Consider the following 27,300-nt stretch of genomic DNA (forward strand, 5'->3'; position numbering starts at 1 on the left):
ACCTCTAATTTTACGCAGGGTTTCCATAGTAATACTTTTTTGTTGGCTTGTTTTGAGTTTCAATATGCTAATTGGTTATTTATAAATATTCAGTGACCTCGCCAAAGGCATACAGCAACGGACACGTTATCAATGAGTAATGTATTTTCGGTCATCCATTAGATTTGTTTGCTATTTGTTCCAGGCAGTATCGAATTTGTTTACTATTGCTAGCTAGCTAACCGCTAACTGGCTAGCTACATAGCAGTACTAAATTTGTTTTTTAAAACCATATCGTCATAAACGTTTAATATAACGCTAGCTGGTTTTAATATTAGTTCGCTAAAATAGTTTGCTAAGATGGCTTTCTTGAACTTTCTAGCCAGCCAGCTAGCAGTTACCTAGCTAGCAAGACGTACTAGTTGGCTAGTTTTAAAATTGCTTGTGTGAAACACATCTGGTGGTGACAAATATGCAATGTTGTTCTGCAGTGCTTTCATATTATTGCAAGCGACTCAACAATATTGCATAGATTAAAGGAAGAAGTATAAAGGCGTAACCTCTGGAGGTTTTGAGGTCTTACGTGCGATATTCTTTTAACACTTTGAACCCTGTTTCCACGGCGGTAATAGTTGGCCGATACTGTTACCTATCCACAAACAGGCAGAAAAAGACCGAGCACTTCGATATTGTCTGTTAGGACAAGCTCACCTTTCAGACACTTTTTGTTGCAACATTTTCCTATCTGCCATTTATGGATAATAATGGCAATGGCCAGCTTCCACACTGACGTTTTTAATCTCTCTTTAGGTGGATCTTCTGTGTGGCTTGTGATCCAGGTTCAAGTATTACAGACGGTGAAGAGATTGTTGTTGCTGATTCATGTCAGTTGACTTTAACAGGTTGTTTAAAAAGGCGGGGGAATACCTAGTTACAGGAGACTTATGTAAAGTAGTGCATATTTTCACTGGATAATTTGTTTTGCATTAAAATGTTACAAATCAGTGGTTAGCAACTGTCCTCCTGAAGATATGCATTTTTGCAGTTTAGTTCTATCTCCAGCACTAGAAGTTAAACGGCTTGATGTAAATGAATCGCTACCAATGAGGACTGAACCCTTTAAAGCCTGTGGTTTCATGAAATTAATCCCCTTATTTCATGCTTTACATGTTATGGCAGCAGTATATGGTGGGCTTCATATTGAAACACCTTTTTGGTCATGTTCTGAACTAATAGGTCATATGAATAAAACTATATTAAAGCTGTGTGTTGCTTACCTTTTGCTTTTAGCCTAGCATTTCATGGAATTTGTAAGGGATATATGCTATATAAGATCCGTTTATAAGTGTTCAGCGCTCCAGTACCATATAGCTAATGCTTCTGGGATGCTGTGCTGTGGAAAATCAATAAATATCTGAATGGAAATTCATGTGTGAAACAAGATATGTTCTATTTCAAGCATTTTATGTCTCTAAACTATGAAGTATAATGTTTGGTTTCTAGTTTTGTCTAAACATTTACATACATTTTCTCAGACAAACGTATGATTTCAAAGAAGCCAGTCACTTTTTGGACAGGTGTATAATCTAAAGGACAGTAGAAAACGCTAGTCTCAAAATTGAATTTGCAGATTGTGGCCCTCATATAAACAGACTTGCTTGAGTTATTAAACTTTTCTCTGTGTATCCTGATGTTCATTGTTACACAATGTGGACCTAAAAAAGTTCATTAATTAAGACATACACAAGGGTGGCTGTGAATAGATGGCAATTCCAGATGAGAAAGGACATGCTTAATCAAAAGGTGTTGTGTTTTTGTCCTCGCACTTAATTTCCAGTAGGTATAGCTAAGGTTCTCACTTCTGTCCACATTGTAAATACATGTGGAAGGCAACCATCCATTTACAATACAAATCACATACACCTGTTTAATTCATGGCATGGGCCAAGTTCAATCATCAGTTATTTGTTTATTTAACAAATGATGATGGCCTTGCAGGATTTAATGTTCACAACCCATGTTTCCTTATTTAGACTTATTATTACTCTCCTTAAATTTAGAAGCGTTTATTGGAAGTATAATTGGCATATTTCTTATATAACATGATCGATACATTTATTTAAAAAATAAATAAAAATCTAAAAGCGACTGGAATCTACAAGTTTTGCAATCTATTGGTCACCCTCTCTGTGTTATTACTACTCCATGTTTCTAATTAATCATAAATGGAAGAGTATACTATATATGCTCAAAGCATTCATTGCTGTTGTAAACACTGCTAAAGTTTTTTTAAGTATTGAAGTTATTATAAAATCTTCAGTGGATTAATGTATGCTGCTTGTAATTAAATTATTGTGTTTGCATGTATAAATAGGCAAATAAGCATTTTGTTACACACTGAGTTTTTGTGCTTTGATAAGGGCTAATTTGTTCATTTTGTAGCATGTCCTCTTCAGAAGGACAGATTGTGCAATATGGATTGAAGTGTTTTTGGGCAGGTACCACAATTATTCAGGTGATTTCACAGCAGCATTCATAGGGCATGATGTAGTGTGTATGAACAGGGCGTGTTTGTGAATGCCTTGTGGTAAGTTCTGCATTATGTTTTACATTTGACCACAAACTCTTTACCCTTTTCTACTAAATCTGCCTTCCTGTTCGAGATATTACCACCTGCAGGACATCTGATTATGAGAAAGCTACTGCACCACAAAAAGACAAATGTCCTACAAACCTTGCAGTGTTTCTGGTAGGCAGCATTCAGTACAAACTAGCAATCAGATTCATCTAAATTAGTAATCAGATTAACCTATCTCAGATTTTTCTCCTAAGTGTCTTCAGTTAGATTTTTTGCAGTCTTAAAATAGACCAGTTGGCACCTTGTGACAGGGTGGGTATACACTGAAATATTCTTTCTATCTTCATATTCTTCTAAAATGTTTTTTGTAGAGAACAAGTAAAATAGAAAGGGAACTCGTGCAGTAGTAGTGTCTGATTTTATTGCCAGTGAATTACCCCATGTGTAGTATAGTTGCCTTCTCAGGCTATGACAAATTCCATTTTAATACTTGTTCTCACCTGCTCTCACTGCCTGTATGTTTTCAAAGGAGCCCTTCACACAAATGTGCATATTAAACACTGAACTGAGTTTACCAGTTAACAATATCAACTAAACACATTTTAACTTCATATTTACCATATAAAGTTCAACTTCCAAATGGAAGGCCCTCTGCAAATAAACTTGCATTGTTCTAGTAAGTTTCTTTATGTTTGAAATATGTTATTTATGATTCAGGTTATGCAGATGCCAGAGAAGCTATCCAGAAATGGATCTTCACCCGGTGCATTTACATGAATTTGAAAATGGTGACACCTTTTGGCTTGTCAAACAACATAATATTTAAGACACAGTGCATGTTTGTAGAAGGATTCATTATGGTACCTGTGTTCAGTATTTTAATGGAAGCCTAACAGAGCAGCCTGATTTATTTTCCTTCCCAGTGTGAACCTCATGTGCAGGTAGACAACTTGCTCACAGGCATTCAGGATGGAAATATATTAATGGCTTTGTTAGAGGAACTGTCAGGATGTACATTTACAGCATTTAGCTGACATTTTTATCCAACGCAACATATAACTATGACAACTTGAGTAAAACTTGAGCAATTGAGGGTAAGGGCCTTGCTCAGGGGCCCAACAGTGGTAACTTGGCAGTGGTGGGGCTTGAACCAACAACCTTCCGATTACAAGTCAAGTACCTTAATCACTGAGCTAAATGCAAAATGGTGAGACTTTGCTTGATTGGCTTCTTTGAAATATTGTGTTTCATATTTGAACAAGTGTCAGTTAAACACTGACAAACTGATGATGATGATGATGATGATGATGATGATGACAGGCAAACAGCCTGATTGTGATGGTTATATATACTGTGTATATTTGATATTTTTCTGACCCTCATGTTACATATTTTGAAAAGGAAGGAAATACATTCACAAAAATAACCCAAAAGCCCCACACACATTCATTGATCATTTCCTTAATCTAGTATTTACAAAAATGTATATACAGCATTGCCCAAAGGTTTTCCCATTACATAGTCTTATTGCTAGAAATCACAGAAGAGCTAATGAATTATGTAGCAATGGGCCATGTAGACAAATTTCAACAAAATGACAGAATAACTAAATAGAACAAGTTTTATATATATATAAAATCTGTCTTCATTTTTGCAAAATAGGACATGAGAAATTATAAGTACAATTTTGGTCAAGATTGAGAATGATTTAGTTTTCCTTGTAAGGGAAATGGTGTTTAGTTTTGCTCCACTAGGAGGAAAAAAATACAAACACCTGAGCTTCTGATCAGTGCTGTAGCCAGGAATTGATTTCAGTGGCAGATGGGGACAAAAGAAACACACAAATTGTAAAATTAAATTGATACATCCAATACGCTCATGGATTTTCATCCCCTATTGAAATTGTCATGTGTTGTTTTCGGGAGGTGTGAGCTGACCTAGCTATGCCTTGTATGCCCAGAGGGTTTGTGAGAGTTTTTTGGTGGTGCAAAAGGGCCATTAATCACTGTGGAGACTGTGATCTTTGATTTCATTCCAGCTTTACAAGTTCAGACTATCTACACATTACATTTTCAGTTTCAGCAATATTGCTAAGGCTCTGTATTTCTTTGAAGACAGAAATGTGAGTTGTGTTATCTTAAAATGGCTAATTTAGATCATTATGTCCTACATACATACATACATACATATATATATATATATATATATATATATATATATATATATATATATATATATATATATATATATATATATATATATATATATATATATATATATATATATGTATATATAGGAGGTAGAGAATATTGAGGTAGAGAATAATATGAATCCAGTTGGAGCTCATGGTTTATTTAATATATTAAAAATATTGCTGGACTGTATGCCTTTGAAAATACTTGCTATGCAATTTCCTCCAACAGCTAAAGGAAGTGACAGTGAACTTTGAGAAAAGGTTCTCCTCTATATCTAGCCTTGCTTCTCTACGTGACAGCAGCTACTCCTCTGCCTGCAGCTCTCCAGCATCCCCCAGTGATGAGCAGAGCAATACTCTTCTCTCCAAGGGGGACAGGATGTACATCCAGGATAAAGATGTGAGTATCTCCTTAATTATTACATTAAATTATTAAAAACATGTAACCTATAGAAAGGGTAAAAACATTTCAGAGTTTTGCTTCTCATACCCTGGAAAACATTATAATTAGTCATGATGAATGCAAGCTCTTTTCTTTTAAATTTGCTTCCTGCATATATTCAGGTTAATTTATCAAAAGTCAGTCCAGAAGATGAATTTAACTTCACTAGTAACCATCACAGCTCTGCACTGGCCTGCCCCTCACTGGATGATGTAAAAGAAGTTCAAGACTATTCTACTGTCTGGCAGAGAACCTTTGCCACAGAAGCTGGACATGTCCTATTCTTACCACTGCCTAAGTTGATTTGCTGTTTACAATGACATTTTTCCAAGTGTAGCGAAATCCATGTCATCAAATGGACAGATTCTCTGTTGTTCCACTGAGGGGCACTGTTGGAATACCTTATTAGAGTCCAGGAGCCATTCAGAAGGAATTGAGAAAGATGATGAAGGCCTTTCCCATGTTTCAAAGGAATCTGTTCTGTTTGCTCTGGACTCAGATGAAGAAGTTGCCTACAGATACATCCTATACCTGGGACACCAAGAATCTGAGCTTCATGATGAGTCAAGCTTACAGCTCAGACTATTTGCAGTGTTTAATGCTCAAAAAGCGCATGACAATTTATAAGTTTTAAATACACCTGATTTTTATCAAGGAGAGAGAGAATGGCGGCTCTTATCTCGCTCTTTGGAGATCAGAGTACAAAGCCTCCAACCACCTTCAGAAGACAAACAAACACCTGATAATCCCAAACCAGAAGCTAAGATCATATATACTGATAATATTCCTACTTGCCAAAAGAACAGGGCATTAGTCACAGAGCCACATACAGTTACAGAGCTATGTTGTGCGAAAGGTAATGTTAGCCAAAATGATATCGAGTTCCCTGAACTCCATACTTATAAAGTAAAACTTCACAAAAGTGGCAGACCTAAAGTAATTTCTACTGACTCTACACTTTCTGACAGAGTCAGAACTTTAAATAAAGGATGTTCTCCTGAAGAAGAGAACCTATATAATAAAATTTCCAGAGACTATATGGATCCAGAGTAACTGTCTGTGAGAAAGAGAGTGTACTCAGAAAATTAACTCAGAGATGAACACAACCTTAGTGAGGTTAACACTCATATGCAGAACAGTCTAGAAGATGAAGATTATACTGCACTGGGAAACTTTAAACATCAACGTGATTTCATCCTAGCAGTTAAGGGGCCAAAGATGGATGCTACCTCAAAAACAGCAAAGTAAGAGTGAACATCATATATCTTACTTATTGTCATTAGTTATTTTGCATGATCTCATTTGTTATATGCAATCTGTATCCTGCAGGGATGTGAAGCTGACTGTGCTTTCCGATGTCATAAGTGCTGAGATTGAGTTACTGCACAAAGTTCTGCTCCTGTGGCTTGTCACCTACTGTATCTTTATGTTGTTTCAGTCAGAGATCTGGGCACTGTTCTAGCTAGAACTGGCTCAATCCAAAACAAGGACATAGCTATGTAAAAAACATCATTGCAAAAAAAAACTTTCATGCATGATACCACACACTCAGGTCCCACTGGATGTGGCAACCTATCTGACCTATATAACAGTTACAGATAGGAATAAGTAATACATTTATGACAATTAATTTATGATGAGCTCACAGTTCTGCAAAAGTCACCACAAAAGTCATGCCCATTGCATCTTTAATCCCACTGATACTCTTGAATTTATCAGATTGGGCAAATTTATAAGTATTGTATTTGCATACCCTAATTGATTCCATTTCTGTATGATAATAGGTCACAGAGAGAGATTTGATGTGAGTGTTTTAGCTGGCTCTATGATCTATATACTCTGTGAAGCTTCCAGTGGGCAGGTATTGCTGAAAACTGTTGCAGGGAAGGCATAAGATCATTCAAGAAAACATCTTACTAGCATGGGTTTTGTAGGATCCATACCCACTGAAACAGTCCATCACTTCTAAGAATCATGTGTACCCTGTTTGCCTGCTAGGTCAGGGTCAGCAAAATCAATAATTTTAAACATGAGTGCAGGAAAACAACTTCAGTTGGAGTTTGGACAGTTTCATGAACCATTCATAGTCTTTGTATAGCAGGAGGCTTTGTGAGCCCTTTGGTAGCAGTTCTCAGTTCCCTATGTGTACATATGGATATTTTGTCTGTGGAGCTCCACTCTGAAGTGTGGAACTTCATCCTGCAGACAATTTTAGGATTTAAAAAAGTATTTTATAGCCTGATTTAACCACATGGAACAGAAATAAATAAAATGTACATTAAAAAAAACCTTTAAAGGCATCAAAAAGATTTTGCTCTCTTCAGTTTTACTAAGGTTACCAGTGTTAAATAAGTTAATTAAGATTGTTAATGTTTATTACCATAGCTAGAATATACATAGAAAAACAGATGTCATTTGAAAACATTCCTTTCTGTCCAACAGATGGCACATCAGCTCTGAGCCAATAAATTCATGGAATTTATCAAGTCCTTGCTGAAGATGGGGCTAGATATTTTTATTATTACCTGAAATATCATTTTACATCATTTTACAATTGTGAGGCAATTTATCTGTAAAAAGTGTCTCTTCTGCAAGTGGAAACTCACCTAGTTCTATAAGAAATGTAAAGTCTCATGAGAAGTGCATACTATACAATAGAAATGTGGTGTGTCTTTGGGCAGGTGTTATTTCTTATGTAAGGTAGTTAGCTTTCCACTGTGGTTACATTTAGAGAGACATGCTATGACTTACAAATATCTACAATAAATAGGGTTTTTGACAATGGCATTGCATTAGTGTAAAAACCTTTTGGAAATAATTAATAAATATTGATCATTTTAAGTGCACATATAACCTTATGAATTCAAATAAAAAATATATATTTCATTTCCGTGATCAACTTCAAAAGTTTTCAGTGGGAGAAAATACTCAACATCGTTTAAATAACATTGTGATTTAAAAGATTTTTTAATAACAGTGGTGTCTGCTCCATTTTATCACAGAACACTGAACTCTGTAGGAGTCACTAATTGATTGTACAAAGTGCTCTCAGAGTATTCAAATACAGGGACTGAACAGTGCCTCCACTGTCATGCACTGTATCTGTGTTTTTCGTGTTTTATCTGAAACAGACAGAAGATTTTCCTTTAAATTAAATTGGTCACCAGAGAGAGATCACAATCCCAGCATTTAAAATATAAAACATTTAAAGACTGAGCTGATTCACATGTATAAAAAACAAAAAGGTGGTATTCACTATAAGATAATCAGAATTTTAGAGCATTTTATCCCAAACGTTAGAAAAACTGAATGCATGTTTGCACATGAAGACATTAAACCATTATTTTCTGTTTTAGAATGGTCCGTTATGTTTTCAGTAATCAACTTTTTAAGATACAGAATGACTAATGAACATAGAATGTAGGAGAAATATAATTAAACATATTTAATAGGCTTTAGTAAGTGCAACATATTGTGTTGTATTTGAAACAAATACAACACAATAAATGTGTTAAATAAATGTGGCAAATAAAATCCTGTAATTCAGCAGTCCACATATTGCATCACTATATGTTGTGTGATAATAAATCATGACCAGCTTCAAATAATGCAGTGTGTGCTAAGTTAATGTTTAAAAGGCTGTACTCAGCTGACATTTAACAGGCTATAAAATGAACAAACTCAATCCCAACAGTCTCCTGCTAATAGGACGCTTAAGGTAAGTAAACATATTGTTAGATGATTGCTAATCTGGAGTTCTTATTAAAAGGGGGTATTAAACCCTCCAAAATCACTGAGATATGGAGAAAGAGATTACTAACTTTGCAACCTTAGATTTTCTAAATATTATAGAAAATATTGTCATATATGCCATTTTAAAACTACATAAAAATGTAAAATCTATAGCCAACATTACATTCCGGTATACTTTGCGATATGTCCAACTCTGCAAGCATCCAGTGTTGTAGACATTCCTAATTATTATAAAAACATTTAGCCTTTTTAAAATATATGTTGAATATGAATTTTATCTGTTCCTGCACTGAGGAATACCCATATGTAATTCCAGATTTAAATCAGTAAAATCCCTCTCCAGGTGATAAAATGTTGGGAAAGGTCCAGTGCTATTTGACGGTTGCTCTCCTGCTGGCAGTGGCCTGGGCTGACCACCACGAGAGGCTTGATCATGGACATCATTCAGCAGATCACCATAAACATCTTCACCATGGCAAAGATGAACCCCACCCTCAGCATGATAGAGGAGACAAGTCCTGCCACATACTCTCATCTCAAAATGCTGACTTTGCCTTTTCTCTCTACAAAAAACTGGTCAGCCAGCCTGATGCCAAAGGCAAGAATATTTTTTTCTCCCCACTGAGCATCTCCATGGCTCTGTCCATGCTGGCCCTGGGGGCCAAAGGTGAGACCCACTCACAGATTTTCAGCTCACTGGGCTACAGTAACCTCACAGCCACTCAGGTCAATGAAGCCTATGAGCACTTACTGCACATGCTGGACCACAGCCAGGATGCCATGCTGTTGGAGGCAGGAAGTGCTGTGGCTGTCCGAGAAGGCTTCAAGCCTGTAGAAAAGTTTCTGAAGAATGCTCAGCACTTCTACCATGGAGAAGCCTTCAGTGTAGACTTTTCCAAACCAGACATTGCTGTGCAGGAGGTCAACAAATTCATTGCCAAAAAGACCAAAGACATGATCACTGACATGATCAAGACTCTGGACCAAGACACTCTGATGATGCTGATCAACTATATGTATTTCAGAGGTATAACATCTACACATAATCTACCAGTGTTTTAGTATTTCTAATGTACCCCCCCCCCCCAATTGCTTAACAAGTCTCTAAATTCCATCTTCCAAGGTAAATGGGAAAAGATTTTTGAAGTGAATAACACCCACAAAGCTGACTTCTATGTGGATGGTAACACAAAGGTGACAGTGGACATGATGAAGAGAACTGGCCGATATGAATTCTATCAGGATCGAGAGAACTTCACTTCTGTCATCATGGTGCCCTACAAAGGAAATGCGTCCATGATGATCATTCTACCTGATGAAGGAAAAATGGAAGAGGTGGAAAAATACATGTGCAAGCATCACCTCAAGTACTGGCATGACAAACTTTTGAGAAGGTAATGTTTTTCTGTGATGTGAAGTCACTTACATATAGTACCAAAACATTAAATCTTATTTTTAGAAATGTTTTCGTTTGAAAAGCAGAAATGGTGGAAAATGATCCCTAAAGACTAAAAATTATTTCCTATGTCTGAGATCATTTCTGTTCTCCAGCAATGTAGATCTGTATATGCCCAAGTTCTCCATCTCTGCTTCCTCCTGTCTTGGGGACACGCTGAAGGAAATGGGAATAGTTGATGCATTTTCAGACAGTGCAGACTTCTCTGGAATCAGTGAGAGCAAAGTGGTCATTTCCAAGGTACATGGAGAAACTGCACTCATTCTCAAGCAATGTTTTGTAATGATTTGGTAGCATCTTTGAAGAAAGTGCCATGTTGACAATCCAGGAAACTTCAGATCATAGCCCTTGGGCAACTAATTAACTATTCAACACAGACATCTTTGGAATCAGTGATGGGAACAAAGAGGCAGAGGTAGATGTGCCACATGGATAAATGTATATACTAGAACTATGCACATTTCCTTTACATAAAAATACTGTAAATGTAATGAAAATGAGTAGGGCTGCAAATCATTTCCCAGCTTTCATTTATGAATAAATGCTGGAAAATTCTAAATATAGTTCATACATTCATGAAAAAAAGTTTCATGGGAACTGCAACAAAATTAAGATGAAAATGTATTTGGTGAGTTAGTAAAAATTGCTAACAGAATTTAGTCATATGACTATTTTAGACCATGCCTGGTAAGTTTAAGCATGTGATTAGGCTAAAGATCTGTGTAATGTTCTTTTTGCTATTTCAAAGTTTTTATACATATGTAAAGTTTTTGTACACTGACAAGTGCAATTTCAAGCTAGGAAATTACTGCAATTTACCAAAATATATACATATTACTTTTAGTCTATTAACATAAAGTGGACAAATGAATACAAAGATTAGAAAAATATTCATTTTTGTCCGGCATTATAGTTTGAATATGAATTTTTAGCGTGTAGTATGTTCCACCTTGTTCATATATGTGATATCCCTGCAGGTCCTTCACCAGGCAGTTCTCAAGGTTGATGAGAAAGGCACTGAAGCAGCTGCTGTCACGACTCTAGAGATCATGCCCATGTCTTTGCCAGACACCATGAACCTCAACAAACCCTTCCTAGTCTTTATAGTGGATGATAGCACCAAGAGCATCCTCTTTATGGGCAAGATAACCGACCCCACTGCATAGTGGCGGACATCTCCCACACATTCTACCAAACAATCTGTGTGCTATTGAACTACACTCATTTGACTTAACTCTGTCAAATTTTTTTTTATTATATGAGAGGAATTATAAGTTAAATGTTTTGCCAGCAACAGGGTTTAAGGAAGGTCTTCACTGAGGAAGAATACAGCTATGTTCAGTATGTGCTTTAATTGAAATTTTAATAAACAAATAATTATGCTAACAAATATAAACTGTAATAAATATTTATGAATTGAAATGAATGCCTCATCATTTGCTTTGGTAAATTGTAACGTTCTATAATAGGTATACTGGTGACATTAGCACTTTTGGCTATACTTAATGTTTCATCAAATACACATTGCTACTGTCTGTTGAACTGGAAAATTTATCAAACTGACTATATCCAGTCAAGTAAAATGTATTTCTATAGTGCTCGTTACAACAGTTACACAAAGCAGCTTTAGAAATGTCCGGGTCCAATCCCCAAGTGAGCAAACCAAGGGCAACCAACAGTGCCAAGGAAAATCTCCCTAGAGCATGAGGAAAAAAAACAAGTCTCAAGGGGGTGGTGGAGGGCATCCTTCTCTGGCCAACAATGGATACTACAGTATAAACAATAACAGTATAAACAATAACGAGCAAAATAAGTAGAGAGAGAAAAATTAATAATAATAATAATAATAATAATAATAATAATAATAATAATAAAAAATAAAAAATAAAATGAAATAAAATAAAAATAAATAATACTAATCATTTAATGTCTAGTCCATTTAATAGAAGTCCTACTCTGGTCCCAATGGTGTGCACATGTCCAAAACCCATCCCACATGAGAACAATATGGGGTTCATATAATACAATAAAAAGGTATATGTAAGGGACACTTATCCTAGACCAACTATATAAATGTTCCCACTCATAAGATATCAGTGGTCTACTGTTCAATTACAGGTAACAAATTTAGATAAAGTCTTAAAGTCCAAGTTCACCAAGTTTGGTTTATTCGTCACATGCATAGTCATACACAGTATAACTCGCAGTGAAATGGTTGAGAGTGCTCTGTCCAAACTGAGGAAAAAAAAAACAGGGGTGCATAGAGAAATATAGATATTCTATATATGTGAAATATATATATGCAAAGAGAAATATATATATTCTATGTATGTACAAAATATATTAACAATGTAAGTGCAAAGTCAAGTGCAAGAGATGTCTTGTCCCTGATCAGACCCCTCTGATCAAAGCCTGTTCAGAGGCTAACACACATCTATAGTGTAAATGTAATAAATAAACTCATGTGAGGCCAAACACAAAAGACCAACATGTCCAACTAACTTAATAATGTAATAAGAGATTAGGGGATGATATTAAGAATGCAGTCTATACTTGTGTGACCAGAGATTCCCTGTGTTCCCAAAGTGCTGAACTCAATCAAACAAACAAACATCCCAAAGATCAAGAGAATGTCAGCAGGAGTTGTAAAAGAGCCTAATGTGTTGTACAACAGCAGTTTATTCAAAGTTGTTTCACCCTATATCATTCACCATATTAACATTCACATGTGGGGATGGGAGCTATTTCAATCTCATCTTTACCAGTTGTTAATTAAATAAGTATGAAGAACATTTTTCCTGTCTCGCTTTGTGGTTCCTCACTGCAAGGCAACAGTTGTGTTAGAAGAAGGATTCTACTTCTAGCAACAGCTAGAAACAGAGAACTTAACCAGCAATAGTCCAGCAAGAAGGATAGCAGAACACTGGCGCTCCTCTGCAGAATGTGAATAGCATTCTGTGAATGAGGGGCATTAAAAGATAGCAGAGAAGCTGCAGCCAGAAGAGAATGTCTTCTTATTGGAACTATGATAAGTGTCTTTTAGACATATCTGAAGAACAATGTTGATGCCCCTGGGCGCACTTCAAGGCTGTCACAGGTAGTAGCTAACTTAATGGGTGGTCAGATGATGGAGAGACTACAGACAGTACTCAATATCTAAAGGCCTAGAAGATTGCTACAGCCTGCTTTACCTGAAAATAAAAGTACCAAGGTGTTTCTCTCAAGCCACTACTCCTGCAGCTCAGTCCCACCTACTAAATGCAAATACCAAGCGAGAAATATTGGGGTTAAAATGGACTCAGATTATTTATTGGCCATATTACAACAATAAGAAAATCAGCCTTCCACTGATTTAGCAAAATATAGCAAAATCTAGAAATGTTGCGATAAGACTAGTCAAACATATGCATACCTTGCTTTAGAGCAGGCTGGTTTATTGTAATGGTTTCTTTACTACTTTTCCCAAAAACACTTGGAGAAAGTGATGTGATGTGAGCACATTTCCTTAAAGTCTTCATTAAGATATAGAATTGATTTCAGATTGTTATTACTTGGTTCTGTATCATTTAATTTGCTTAAGACCTAAATACATCTCCGACATGCTAGAAGAATACATACCCAATGTGCCTCTTACGTTAATCGAGACTGGTCAATTAGTATTGTCCAGAATAAAAACAAATCACAATGAGGCAGCTTTCAACTAATATACCACCCACAGCAGGAACCAACTCCCAGAGGATGTCATGGTTTCCCAAACCATAGCAATTTTTACACCTGGACTGAAACCATTTTTGCTGTGCTGTGCCTTTGATTAAATTCATAGGCACTTCAGCCGTTTTGGTGTTTTAGATTTCTTTTATTTTACCTTACAATTTAAGCCTTTTTATCTTTTATGTCTATTTATTTTATCCTTTGCTCTGTATGCTTTTATTGTCATTTATACAAAGCATTTTGCTTTGCTTCTAAACTTGCCTTGCCATAACACATCAAGTTTCAAGTTTGGTTTATTCGTCACATACATAGTCATACACAGTATAACTTGCAGTGAAATGGTGGAGAGTGCTCCGTCCAAACTGAGGAAAAGAAAACAGGGGTGCATAGAGAAAAAAATATATATGCAAGATAAATATATATATATTCTATGTATGTACAAAATATATTAACAATGTATGTACAATATATGTATATTATGATTATATACACAATGTACAATGTATATGGTTGGGTATATATGTACACAATCTACAGAATGTACAGATCCATCAAGTTTGCAGGTTACACAACAATTGGGGGTGTGAGGCATGTGACTGCTGTGAGCCAACTCCTGTACAAAAGGGCAATCACCCCACCCCACTGAAACACTCACCAAAAAAGCTTCTTAATAGGTGGACTGGGTCAACAACCAAATCCTTTGCTGCAGTACAAATAGAAGATGGTGCCATAGCCTCAGTGACAGACCACTATTTAGATCATTTTACTGGGATTTTTGCTGAACACCAATAAAAACACATAGAGGGGAGACTTAGACTACTGCTGAGATTAAGTCCATCACCAGTGAGATTTTGCCTGACACTGGACAAGCCTCATAGTGCCTTCATGGTTAACAATGAACTTAGCAGCACTATGCTATCACACACTCAAGCTGGAGAACAAAGTTATTGCAATCCACAGTATCAGTACTGTACTAGCATGGACATTTATACTGTGTACTATTAACCCTGTGCTGACAACTTCAAATAAATACTGTCTCACAGCTGAGACAGCATTTCTTCTGTGTACCGGCTCATTCACTGCAGCAAAGCCTGCACTCCCAACAAGGGTCAACTAGAAAATAAAAGCAACACTACATGTATAGATCACCAGCTTCTTTAAGCAATTCAACAGAACACCCCAAGTCAGCTATCTATCACAGGCTGCCACTAACTGGGACCCCCACATTTCCCTGATCCTCTGGGCAGTTCGGTCACCAGTACAAGAATATACAGGCTTCAAACTGGTGATGAGGAGCCCATAGAGCTCATCCATGGCATGCCACCTGACAGGAGCCCCAGAGATACTGCAGCTCATTATACCAAACTAAAACTTCCCAAACAAAACCAGAAAACAGGAAGGAAATTTAATGGCTAAGGGGAGCCTCAGGAGAGAGACATATTTGAGAAGGGAAAACCGGAGAGGAGAGGGGACGTGTAAAAACATGGACACCCTCGCAGGGAAGAAATGAGGTGTAGCACAAGGGCTCACAGACCGCAATACCTGAAGTTACTGGCTAATAGCTTGGCTCAAAACATTAGCAAAGACCAAGCACTGAATGACGGGGTCACTGGGCTTTTATAGCTCTAGCCCAGCTGTTGGTCATCAAGCCTGATTAGTAGCATGGTTGACTCGAGGCCTCCCTCTGCTGGCCGGAGGGCGCCTCAGCCTGGTGTCAACCCTTACAAGACAGCAACTCTTGGTGATGTATAGCACTAACATCACCTGATGTCAGTCCAATCAAGCATGCATTTCATTTAATGAGGGTAAAACTTTCATTATATTTGTCAGATATATTTGTACATTGCAAATGGTTTAATTACTCCCAACTTCACAACCACATAGTCAAAAATATTTACAAATATTATTACATCCTCACTGATCTACAGATACTATCTAAAAATAAATACTAATCTATTTAAACAATGAGGTGAAATGTTTTTTTTTTTTTATACAGTCCTCTCAAGTTCAAGTTCCTCAAGTTCCCAAATTCAGATTGACAGCTTTACAGTGCATATGCAGTGGGAGTTCACTATTGGCTGTTCATAGTGTATTGTCCCTTGTTGGCACACACATGCACAAATTTCACTGTAATTTATGTATGTATTTAATACATAATGTGTGTGTGTTATTCCTTGTTGGTCATTATTTGTGGTCATGTACACATTAGTGTGAATTGTTCACTGGACCATTATATGTGAGTGCCATTAATATTTATTGTTTCTCTGTGTCTGTTGGGCCCACCACAGAGCATCACTGTACTGCCTTGGGAGAGGCACAGACTTTGCCTTTCCTCCTTACTTATACTTATTGAGAGACCTCCCTTGATTGGTGACTCCTAGCCAGCCTTGTGTTGGGTGGGCATCAAGCTTTGCTGTGCTGTCATGTGTGTGTGTGTGTGTGTGTGTGTGTGTGTGTGTGTGTGTGTGTGTGTGTATATATATATATATATATATATATATATATGTACAGTCATGATCAAAACTTTTAAGACTGACACAAATTTGTTTTCAAAGTTTACTGCTTCAGTGTTTTCTTTTGTTTTTTCTTCAGAAGTTAATATGGTATAGTGAAGTACATTTAATCTGCAATTCACCTTGGCATGCTGGATATCAGCTTCTGGGCAAAATCTTGACTGATGGCAACCCATTCTTGCCTAATCAGTGCTTGGAGTTTATCACAGTTTTTGTTTGTCCACCTTCTTTTTGAGGATTGACCACAGGTTATCAATGGGATTGAAATCTGGGGAGTTTCCTGGCCATGGACCCCAAATTTAAATGTTTTGTTCTCCGAGCCACTTGGTTATCACTTTTGACTTATGACATGGTGTTCCATCATGCTGGAAAAAGCATCACAATCCATGGTCAATTTACTCTTTTTCTCTTTAGTTCCCTACCCCTACATATCTACAGGCCACCACTGTTAAGATTTTATCTCATTATTATGTTAGCGATGGCCTGATGTATGAAAATAAATACCTGAACAGAAAATTACAGGAATCAATACAAAAATCAATACAATCAATACTGGAGTTAACAGAGGCACAGAGCAGTGCTTTATTTGGAATTTAAAATAAAGGGTGAAAACCATACAATGATATTATAGCAACTTGGTGTACCAATGAAAATACTTTTACATTATGTTGTATAAAAGCATTTTGCAGGAGTACCCTTTATTTGACTTCAGAAATGCAGTGTTGACCAAGTGGTTAATGTTTAAAGGACTTTACACAGCTGACACCTAAGAGAACTCAGTGCTTACAGTCTACTGCTGACAGTGTGCTGATGGTAAGTAAATGTGCCATAAGAGGTCTGAAAATTTGGCACCGTAATTTTTTGGAACAGTAAAGATTAAAAATGTTTGGGTAACAGCTGCTTTCAAAATGATCAACAAAACGAAACATAAAATAAAAAAGACACAAATTTTAACTCTCATATTATTTCAATGAACAATCTATTTCATTTTCAAATCTTTATTATGAACATCACTTTAAGCCTGTGTCGTAAACATCACACTTGCTTTGAAAATGTTCTCTGTACTTATGTATGTTTTAATGCAGGAGTTATAATTAAAATAAAAGTATATGTGTAATTGTATACATGTGTAAATATGTACAAAACATGCAATATACATACATACAACACATACAATATAAATGTGAGATTCCAGCTTTACATCAGTGCAGTTCCTCTCCAGGTGATAAAATTTCGGGAACGGTCCAGTGCTGTTTGACGGTTGCCTTGCTGCTGGCAGTGGCTTGGGCTGACCACCACGAGGGGCAGGATCTTAAACATCATTCAGCAGATCACCATAAACATCTTCACCATGGCAAAGATGAATCCCACCCTCACCATGATGGAGGAGACAAGTCCTTCCACATACTGTCATCTAATGCTGACTTTGCCTTCTCCCTCTACAAGAAACTGGTTAGCCAGTCTGATGCCAAAGGCAAGAATATCTTTTTCTCCCCACTGAGCATCTCCATGGCTCTGTCCATGCTGGCATTGGGGGCCAACAGTGACACCCACACACAGATTTTCAGCACCCTAGGCTACAGTAACCTCACAGCTACTCAGGTCATTGAAGCCTATGGGCACCTACTGCACATGCTGGACCACAGCCAGGATGCCATGCTGTTGGAAGCAGGAAGCAGGACGTGACCAGTATAACTTCACCTCTGTCATCATAATGCAATAAAAGGGAAATGCATCTATGATGATTATTCTACATGATGAGGGTAAAATGGAGGAGGTGGAAAACAAATCTCCAAGGATCACCTCAAGTACTGGCAAGACAAACTCTTTGGAAGGTAATGCCATTGTTTCCTTCCACATTACAAATAATTACAAATATTAGCCTTTGATGATCATATCAGAAACTTTATAACTCTGAAAAATGTTCTAACTGTAAAAATGTTGATTTTATGCTGTTCAATATAAGAATGCTTTTCAATCTCTGAAATTATTTTTGTTCTCCAGCTCTATGAATGTAGGTCTGTACATGCCCCAGTTCTCCATCTCCGCTTCATCTTCCCTTGGGGACACTCTCGAGGAAATGGGAATAATTGATGCATTCTCAGACAGCGCTGACTTCTCTGGAATTAGTGAGGAGTTCAAAGTAGCAGTTTCCAAGGTAGAAATAGGTCTTCTCAAAAATATGATTCATATGATTCTCATATTACAATTGTGTAGAATACATTGAAGCCAATGGTCTCAATCTAAGATGCTTAAGAACAAATTCAGATTGTTCTGATGCATATAACCTTTTTCTTTTTGTCTATTTTTATTATTGTCTTTAAGTCTTAATTATCCTGAATACAGGTATAAAAAAATAGCTAAACAACATGCAAACAAACATTACAATATCCAAGGTAGTGTGATTTATTTTCATCTGCTTAAGCCTAGTAAGAGTAAACATGACAACAGAGATCAGATAAAGATTTATCAATTTATCTCCACAGGTACTCCACCAGGCAGTCCTTAGTATTAATGAGCAGGGCACTGAAGCAGCTGATGCCACCATAGTTGAAATCATGCTCTTATCAATGCCATTCAGAGTGTCAACAGACCTTTCCTAGTCTTCATTGTGGATGATAGCACTGAGAACATCTGCATAACAGAGCAATCTGAGAGAGTGCTGTTATACTCCTTTCATTTTAGTTAGCAACAGATTCAGGAAACTATGTTACGTATTCTAATATGTTGCATTACGCATGAGCAATTGAAGGTTAAATTTTCTGCAGGTTAACCTGAAACTGGATTTACAGAAGGAATCCAATGTATCTTCTTTTAGAGTTAATTTCCATTACATCATGTAGAAAAATAAATTAAGATAAAAATTAACCTGTGTTTTCTGTTTTAGATTTGATTAAATAAATATACATATATGAAAATACTTGTGTTATATGCATCTTAATAAATGTTTACAAATTCAACCAAATGACTACAGACTTGCTTTGATAACCAAATTATAACCATCCATAATACATAAATTAGAGTCAGTTATAATAGCACTGCTGGTCATACTTTAAAATTAATGAAAAGTGCCATATGCTGAGATTATGATTTTGTAGGATCTTTCATCTCAGCCAGAAGATCATGGGGACATGGATACCACTGAAACAGAAGAGGTGCCATGACAGGATAAGCCTCTTATTAGAATGTAAGAACTCTGGCTGCTGCATTTTGAACTAGCTGGAGCTTGTTTAGGCAATTAATGGTACAGCCAGATAGTAAGGCATTGCAGTAGTCCAATCTTGAAGTGAAGAAAGGTGGTCCTAGAAATATTATTTACATGAGCTTCGAATGAGAGACTGGGATCCATAATAACTCCAAGATCTTAACTGTTAGAAAAGATGTGATTGAGAGACCATTGAGGTTCATTGAGTAATTAGAGAGCTATCTATTGTCCTAATAGAAGCACCTCTGTTTTGTCAGGATTAAGTGAGAGAAAGTTCCTCAACATCCAGTGTCTGACATCCTTTATACATTTGTCAATAATACTAAGCTGATATATGTCCTCTGGATTGGCTGAGACATATAGCTGAGTATCAGCATAGCAGTGGAAACTAGCATGATGTTTATGTTTAATGTCACCTAGAGGAAGCATATATAAAGAAAAAGCAAAGGCCCTAGAACAGATCCTTGTGGGACACCATAGCTAACTTTTTTGTACAGTAAGAAGTCTCCATTTATGTTAACAACTGGTAGCAAGCAGCTAGATAAGATTTAAACCAGGAAAGTATCATTCCTCTAATCCTTACACCATTTTTGAGTCTATCTAGTAAAATGTTGTGATCTATAGTATCAAATACTGCACTCAAATCAAGCAATATAAGCAATGAGATATAATCCTGGTCAGAAGCCAACAACAAGTCATTAAATACTTTAATTAGTGCTGTTTCTGTACTGTGATTAGGCCTAAACCCTGACTGAAAGACTTCATGTATCTGGTTCTGATTCAGCTATGAGCTTAGCTGCTGAGCTAAACCTATTTCTAGTATCTTGGAAATAAATGGAAAGTTTGAGATCTGCCTGTAGTTTAACAGCTGACATGAGTCGAGGTTAGATTCTTTGATAAGAGGTCTGATTCCCACTAGTTTGAATGATTCAGAAATGTAGTCAAGGATCAATGAGGAATTTATTAAATGTAGAAAAGGTTTGATTACTTCAGGTAGGATTTTCTTAAGAAAGTGTGATTCTAGTAAGGAAGTGGAGGAATAAGAGCATGAGATCCGAGATGTAAGTTCTGGCTCTTGGATAAGGATTCTAGAGCGGTTTTTGGCTTGGTTGTTCTGATGGCATGTTAATACTCTTAATGTTATCTCTAATGTGCTTAATTTTCTCATTGAAGAAATTCATAAACTCATTTATACTGTGTGATGTTATTTTTGTTATTTTTTATTAGGGTCGAGAGATAAGATGTTCAAGCAGTATTAAGTGCTTTTTTACACTCAATAACAATGTCCTTCCTTGCAAGTTGGAAGACTACAAGCTTAGTGCAACACCATTTATATTCTATTTTTCGAGTGCTTTGTTTTAAATTGTGAATGTTGACATTATATCCAAGTACTATTTTTCTGTCCCTAATTTTTTATTCTTAACTGGAGCAATATCATTGAGTGTGCAGCAGAGTACTGATTATAAGCTTTCAGTTATCTGATCACATTCTGTGGGGTTTGAGAGTATCCTAGTCGCAAATGATAAGTATGGGAGATTCGCAATAAATATAGGTGCAGTGGCTGACGTGATTGTGCGTCCAGTATGATAGCGAGGAGAGATTACTATATTGTGGCTCATATGTAGTTCAAAAGCAATTAGGGAATGGTCTGAGATGGCATCCGACTGGGGTAGTATAACTATGTTCTATGCCTACACCATATGTTAGTACTAAGTCAAGCATATGTCCACCAGAGTGTATGGGTTCTCTTATACATTGGGTGAAACCAATCGATTCTAATATAGAAATAAAGGCCATTCTCGGAAGGTCTTTGGCACTATCAAAGTGAATATTGAAATCACCAACAATAATGGTTCTTTCTACTAGAGTGACTAGATTAGAAATTAAATCTGCAAATTCCTTAATAAATTCTGAGTAAGGTCCTGGTGACCTGTAGATGCCAATTAGTGGAAGAGGTTGGGTGGGCTTCTTATCACTGGCTACATCATTTATGCTAGTAAAAATAATTTCAAAGGACTTGAAATCATAACCAGCTTTGTGGTTCATGCCTAATGTGTCAGCATAAATAACTGCAATGCCGCCTCCTCGGCCAGGTAGACGAGGGCAGTGTGTATAGCTGTAGCCAGAAGGACACACTTCATTTAAAGCTATGTACTCATTTTGCTTGATTCAGATTTCTGTTAGACTTTGGATGTTAAGGATGTGTGATCTTCAAAATGTTCTGTGAATCAGTTACTTTAAGTTACTTTACGTTGGTTTATTAAGACATGTTTTTCTTTGTTTTCTGTATTTCTGCTTAGCTCTGGGAACAGACACAGTGTCAATATGATAAACCTCGGCTGATGTCACGTAGCGACCAGCAGACGGTTGGTTTAGCCTTTTTGTCTGCTGCCTGGCCTCCACTCTGGATTGTCATAGATTAAATAGATCTGTCATGAAACTATGGTTTATGGTACAGGAAAGGAGAGCAGCGCCCTCCGTAGTGGGATGGATACCATCCCACCATCCCACCAAAAGGCCAGACATGCTCTCCAATGTGTTTCAATTATCTATAAACCCCACATCGTTTTGTGAGCACCACTCGGACATCCAGCAGTTCAGCGAAGATAACTGGTTGTACATTACAAAGAACAAAGGACGAAAAATAACTAAACATATTGCACTCAGCACACTGAAGGAAAACAGAAGCAGCCATGATGGAAAAGCAAAATATTAATGGTACTTACATTTTTGGTACTTCTTTGGATGTAGTTTCTGATGATAAAGTAGTTTTCGATGTCTGATGGAAGTTGCCGGTTTTCAGGTAGATTTACTCTATACTGCCAAAAGTATTCACTCTCTCATCCAAATAATTTAATTCAGGTGTTCCAATTCCATGGCCACATATGCATAAAACCAAACACCTAGGCATGCAGACTGGTTCTACAAACATTTGTGAAAGAATGGGTCAATGATAGGATGCCACCTGTGCAACAAGTCCAGTTGTGCAATTTCCTCACTACTATATATTCCACAGTCAACTGTCAGTGGTATTAAAACAAAATGGAAGTGATTGGGAACAGCAACAACTCAGCCATGAAGTGGTAGGTCACGTAAAATGACAGAGCGGGGTCAGCAGATGCTGAGGTGCATAGTGCGCAGAGGTCGCCAACATTCTGTAGAGTCAATTGCTACAGACCTCCAAACTTCATGTGGCCTTCAAATTAGCTCAAGAACACTGCATAGAGAGCTTCATAGAATGGCTTTCCATGGCCGAGCAGCTACAAGCCTTATGTCACCGAGTGCAATTCAAAGCATCGGACGTAGTGGTGTAAAGCACTCCGCCACTGGACTCTAGAGCAGTGGAGACATGTTCTCTGGAGTAACAAATCACACTTCTCCATCCGGCAATTTGATGGATGAGTCTGGGTTTGGTGGTTGCCAGGAGAAAGGTATTTGTCTGTCGGTCTTGTGCTAAGTGTAAAGTTTTGTGGAGGGGGGATTATGCTGTGGGTTGTTTTTCAGGAGTTGGACTGTGCCCCTTAGTTCCAGTGAAATGGAATGCTTCAGCATACCAGGAGATTTTGGACAATTTCATGCTCCCAACTTTGTGGAAACAGTTTGGGGATGGCCCCTTTCTGTTCCAACATGACTGCACACCTGTACACAAAGCAAGAGCCATAAATGAATGAGTTTGGTGTGGAAGAATTTGACTGGCCTACACAGTCCTTACATCAAGGTGATAGAATACCTTTGGGATTAATTAGAGTGGAGACTGTGAGCCAGGCCTTCTTGTTGAATCTCAGTGTCTGACCTCACAAATGCGCCTCTGGAAGAATGGTCAAAAATTCATATAAACACACTCCTAAACCTTGTGGAAAACCTTCCCAGAAGAGTTGAAGATGTTATAGTTCCAAAGGGTAGGCTGACATCATAATAAACCTATGGATTAAGATTGGGATGTCACTCAGGTTCATATGCATGCGATGGTAGACGAGCGAATACTTTTGGCAATATAGTGTAGTTAAGACCAAGGTATCACGGTTGATCCCTCCTAGCATCTATGTTTCCATGATTTCCCTGTCTCATGTCTTTGTTTTGCTTCACTTCCTTGTATTTGTTCCATTCCTTAGTTTCGTTTTCTCTGCCTATCATTATTTCCACTGGTCATGTTTAACTTTTATCAGTTCATGTATTTAAATGCTGTCTTGTGCCCTATCTTTTTGCTGTTCATTGTAAGCCCATAAGGAAGTCTAACCAGTGTATGTAATCCTGTATGTATGTCTAGCCTACTACTTTGTGAATGTAAGTTGTTTGTTAATCGTAGCCTCTATCAGGTCTGTGTTAAAGCCTAGCCGCTGTTTGTGTTTACACATTCCTCAATAATAAGTTGATTATTTGTACTCTGGTTGGGCAGACATATATAATTGTCATTAGCATAGGGTTGTCACAATGTCAGATTCAGATCATTCCCTGAACATGCAGCTGCTTGGTGTTTGTCACGTTATGGCCCTGACCCCTCCTCAAACGTCTTGGGGTGTGTGTGCGTGTGTTTGTCTGTGTTGCCATGCCCTTTTATGTCATCCACCTCTTCTGTACTATGTGTAATCCTCTTGAGTGTATATATGTCTCCTGTGTTGTAGTATGTGTTGTTGGTGTTCGGAATGTGCTTAGTGATTTGTGCTGTTAGATTTGTTGCCTGTGTGTGGAATAAAAATGTATGTTTGAACGTGCCCCTTCTCCGCATCCTGTTTGTATCATAGTTTAAAGGAGAGAGCTGCGTATGAGAAGGCCACAGTTCCTTTACTGTTACAGACTTTTGTGTTGCGTCTACATGACATAAAGTGAATAACTGATGTTATACCAAAACTATTTGTAAAAGTATTTGTATTGAAGTCACGATTTTTATTAACTTGTGTAATATCTGTAGTTTTTTAGTTACATCTGATAGCATTTTCCAATCTCACTTTTTATCCCATCTGCTGATATTTATAGCCTGCGCTCGTGCTCCATTACGTTGCCCGTCATGCACAAAACTGCTTCCTTCGTATTACTACTAGACAAAGCATTAATGTCTAAATGCTTATTCTTGAATGAACATGCTAATACACTAAGCACTTTATATCTCCATGCGATATCATTGCTGCGACAAACTAACCTCACATGTCGACAAAATATGCCTCAGCATGCCAACCCCCAACATAATTTACTACTAGGCTCTTCACTTCTTTTCACTGTCCAAAGTTTTGCAGGATTGGAAGGAAGTCATGAGTTGCTCCAAGCAAATATGTAATGCAACTCTTGCCAGGTGATTTCCCAACTAAGCCATTGGCCTTGTTTTCCTTGCAGTACTGCTGTTGTGCACCATGCTTCCTCTTCCTGCTTCCAAACAAAACTAGTAATAATTCACCTTCTCTATGGAGATGTGGCCTTATTAAATGCTTTCCACAAATCACTTGACCCAAGACCTGCTTTTATGTATTGTACTTGGTCAGTCATGTCACGTAGTTCTAATGAGCTCTTGGCAAACTGCACCGCCACTCACAAGTTTGACTTTATCCCTGCTATTGTGACTTGCGCTGCTGCTTTTATCACTGTTTTCCTTGACTCTTTCAAAATCACGACTCAGCACATTTAAACTCCTCAACTAAACTTGTCTACTTAAACAACATGGCACCCCTAGCCACTTCCTTATAGCCTTATTCATAATCCTCTTCAGCCTCTCTATTTCTGTAATTGCAACCTCATAAACCACCAGTGGCCATCTGCTCTTTATCATTTAATGCTACACTATACCATCTACCTAAACTCTTACTTAACTGCTTTCAACAGTATAGAAGGTATTAATTTTCTTTCCACTTTTTGACCAAATGAGTATATGGCCCTGAATGAATCTTCTCCTTCTGGCTTTAGCTAATCTCATAACCCCTGTTTATATGGTTGTGTACCCACAATATATGACAGGTGTTTCTCAAAAACCAGGCTTCAACTCTTTTGAATTCCTTATTCTCAGTGTGCCTGACTCATCTTCAACCAAGAAATTGTCAGTTGTTTATTGTAATTACTGTTTACCACTACCCAGGCCCTTAAACTTTTTAAATTTTTTTTTAGACTTTTTATAAATCTTATCAGGGGATAGTGGGGAACCTTTTTTTTTTTTTACTTAAGTCAACCTATAGTCAAGGGAATATGAGACAGGAATAAAACTACTGCATACAGCACAAGATCAGGTTGTGTGCCATCAACCAAAACCTTAGCAATGTACCTAACTCAAATAGATAACAAAATATGTGGTCCCCCCAAAAAAAGTAATCCATCTGATAGGGTAAGTTGAACCATCAGAGAAAACAGTTAATCCCTAATGTATTAACCAGATTTTAAAGTGTAATTCTAATTATTAACATAAATTTCCCATTGTACTGATAGTATTTGTGTTCATGAAATAAATATAAATTAATTTGTCTACAATTCTGAAAGCTTTAAATGTAATTAAACTTTTTTTGAGGAAGATCCACAGATTATTTGATTTTCACTTTCATAGTAGACTCCCAACTGTATGTTTGAAATAATAGTATATAACATTTTAATCTTTTTTTCAATAAACAAAAATTAGGTCTACTTGGTTATGACAGCAATCAGTCATAGAAGATTATGTAACAGTGTAGGTTGCAGGGAAATATGAAATCTTGTTCCTCAGGGATGTGGAGCCCCTATCTGTTTTTCTTCTGTAATTAGTTATATGGAATATCATCTTTTCAGATGCAACACCTAAAATATGAAATATAATGTTAACTATTCATTATTAGGATGCAACACCAATTTAAACACCAAATATCTGACTTAACTTCATGCAAACCTGACTCAAATCTGGCTCAGTTTACCCTACAGCCACCATTTTGGTAAATGTTTGGTCTAGTAGCCCACAGCTACACTTCTGCTAATCCAGTCACATGTTTTAGACAATGGTAGTTCATCAACATGTCTGATACATTTTAAACTGAGAATTTAAACTTTAAACATTAATTACATTTGATGTGAGATGTGCTTATACCTCATATGCAAAAATCTTTGACAGGCAAAAACATTTTTTTGTGTGTGAAAAAATATGCTTATCACTTCATCACATGATTCTTCAGAAAGATGGAAATTGAGAATGCAAACTAAATTTAGGTCTGTATGCCAAAATTGTGCATGATTACCCAGATAGAGGTGGTGGGTTAACTTTCCACTGGCTTAGCTTACAACGATCTCCCCTATTATCAATGGATAAGGCAATAATCAAAATTCAAAATACACCAATCAATTCTTGATTCCATGGGCATTACTCAAAATGTGGTGGGGCCTACAAATAATTTAAACCATACTTTAGACCTAATCTTATCTTTCAGTATTGACACAGGCAATTTAGCAGGCTTCCATCAAAGTGTGGTAATATCTGACCACTTTCTTGTAACGTATGAAGCGTGTTTGAATCTTGATGTTCATCTGCC

The 27,300-nt window shown here is 37.0% G+C and overlaps 1 protein-coding gene, 1 non-coding gene and 1 pseudogene across 3 annotated transcripts; all 3 read left to right on the forward strand.

Annotated features, from left to right (window-relative positions):
- Positions 1-142: 142 nt before the first annotated feature.
- LOC113571727 (alpha-1-antitrypsin homolog) lies at positions 143-11,724 on the forward strand. 2 transcript variants are annotated; one of them, XM_027000843.2, is made up of 5 exons: positions 143-1,033; positions 9,327-9,973; positions 10,070-10,340; positions 10,498-10,642; positions 11,380-11,724. In XM_027000843.2, exons 1-5 carry the CDS (start codon positions 1,011-1,013, stop codon positions 11,566-11,568), a joined length of 1,275 nt encoding a protein of 424 aa, XP_026856644.1. In that variant the 5' UTR covers positions 143-1,010; the 3' UTR covers positions 11,569-11,724. The 2 variants fall into 2 exon arrangements, with proteins under 2 accessions (XP_026856644.1, XP_026856643.2); XM_027000842.2 differs by lacking the exon at positions 143-1,033 and having other exon boundaries at positions 9,298-9,973.
- On the forward strand, positions 435-718 carry LOC113571737. The gene has a single exon (XR_003410019.2).
- Positions 11,725-15,775: 4,051 nt separating the features above from the next.
- LOC113571696 lies at positions 15,776-19,790 on the forward strand (annotated as a pseudogene).
- Positions 19,791-27,300: the final 7,510 nt, after the last annotated feature.

The sequence above is a fragment of the Electrophorus electricus genome, chromosome 3 (genome assembly GCF_013358815.1).
Source record: "Electrophorus electricus isolate fEleEle1 chromosome 3, fEleEle1.pri, whole genome shotgun sequence".
Classification (NCBI taxonomy): Eukaryota; Metazoa; Chordata; class Actinopteri; order Gymnotiformes; family Gymnotidae; genus Electrophorus; species Electrophorus electricus.

Excerpts from the sequence above, each read along its gene's own strand:
- LOC113571727 (XM_027000842.2), top strand. The coding sequence starts at position 9,298 with ATGTTGGGAAAGGTCCAGTGCTATTTGACGGTTGCTCTCCTGCTGGCA. Across the intron at positions 10,341-10,497 it reads CATGACAAACTTTTGAGAAG|CAATGTAGATCTGTATATGC; the intron begins GTAATGTTTTTC and ends TCTGTTCTCCAG. Across the intron at positions 10,643-11,379 it reads GCAAAGTGGTCATTTCCAAG|GTCCTTCACCAGGCAGTTCT; the intron begins GTACATGGAGAA and ends ATATCCCTGCAG.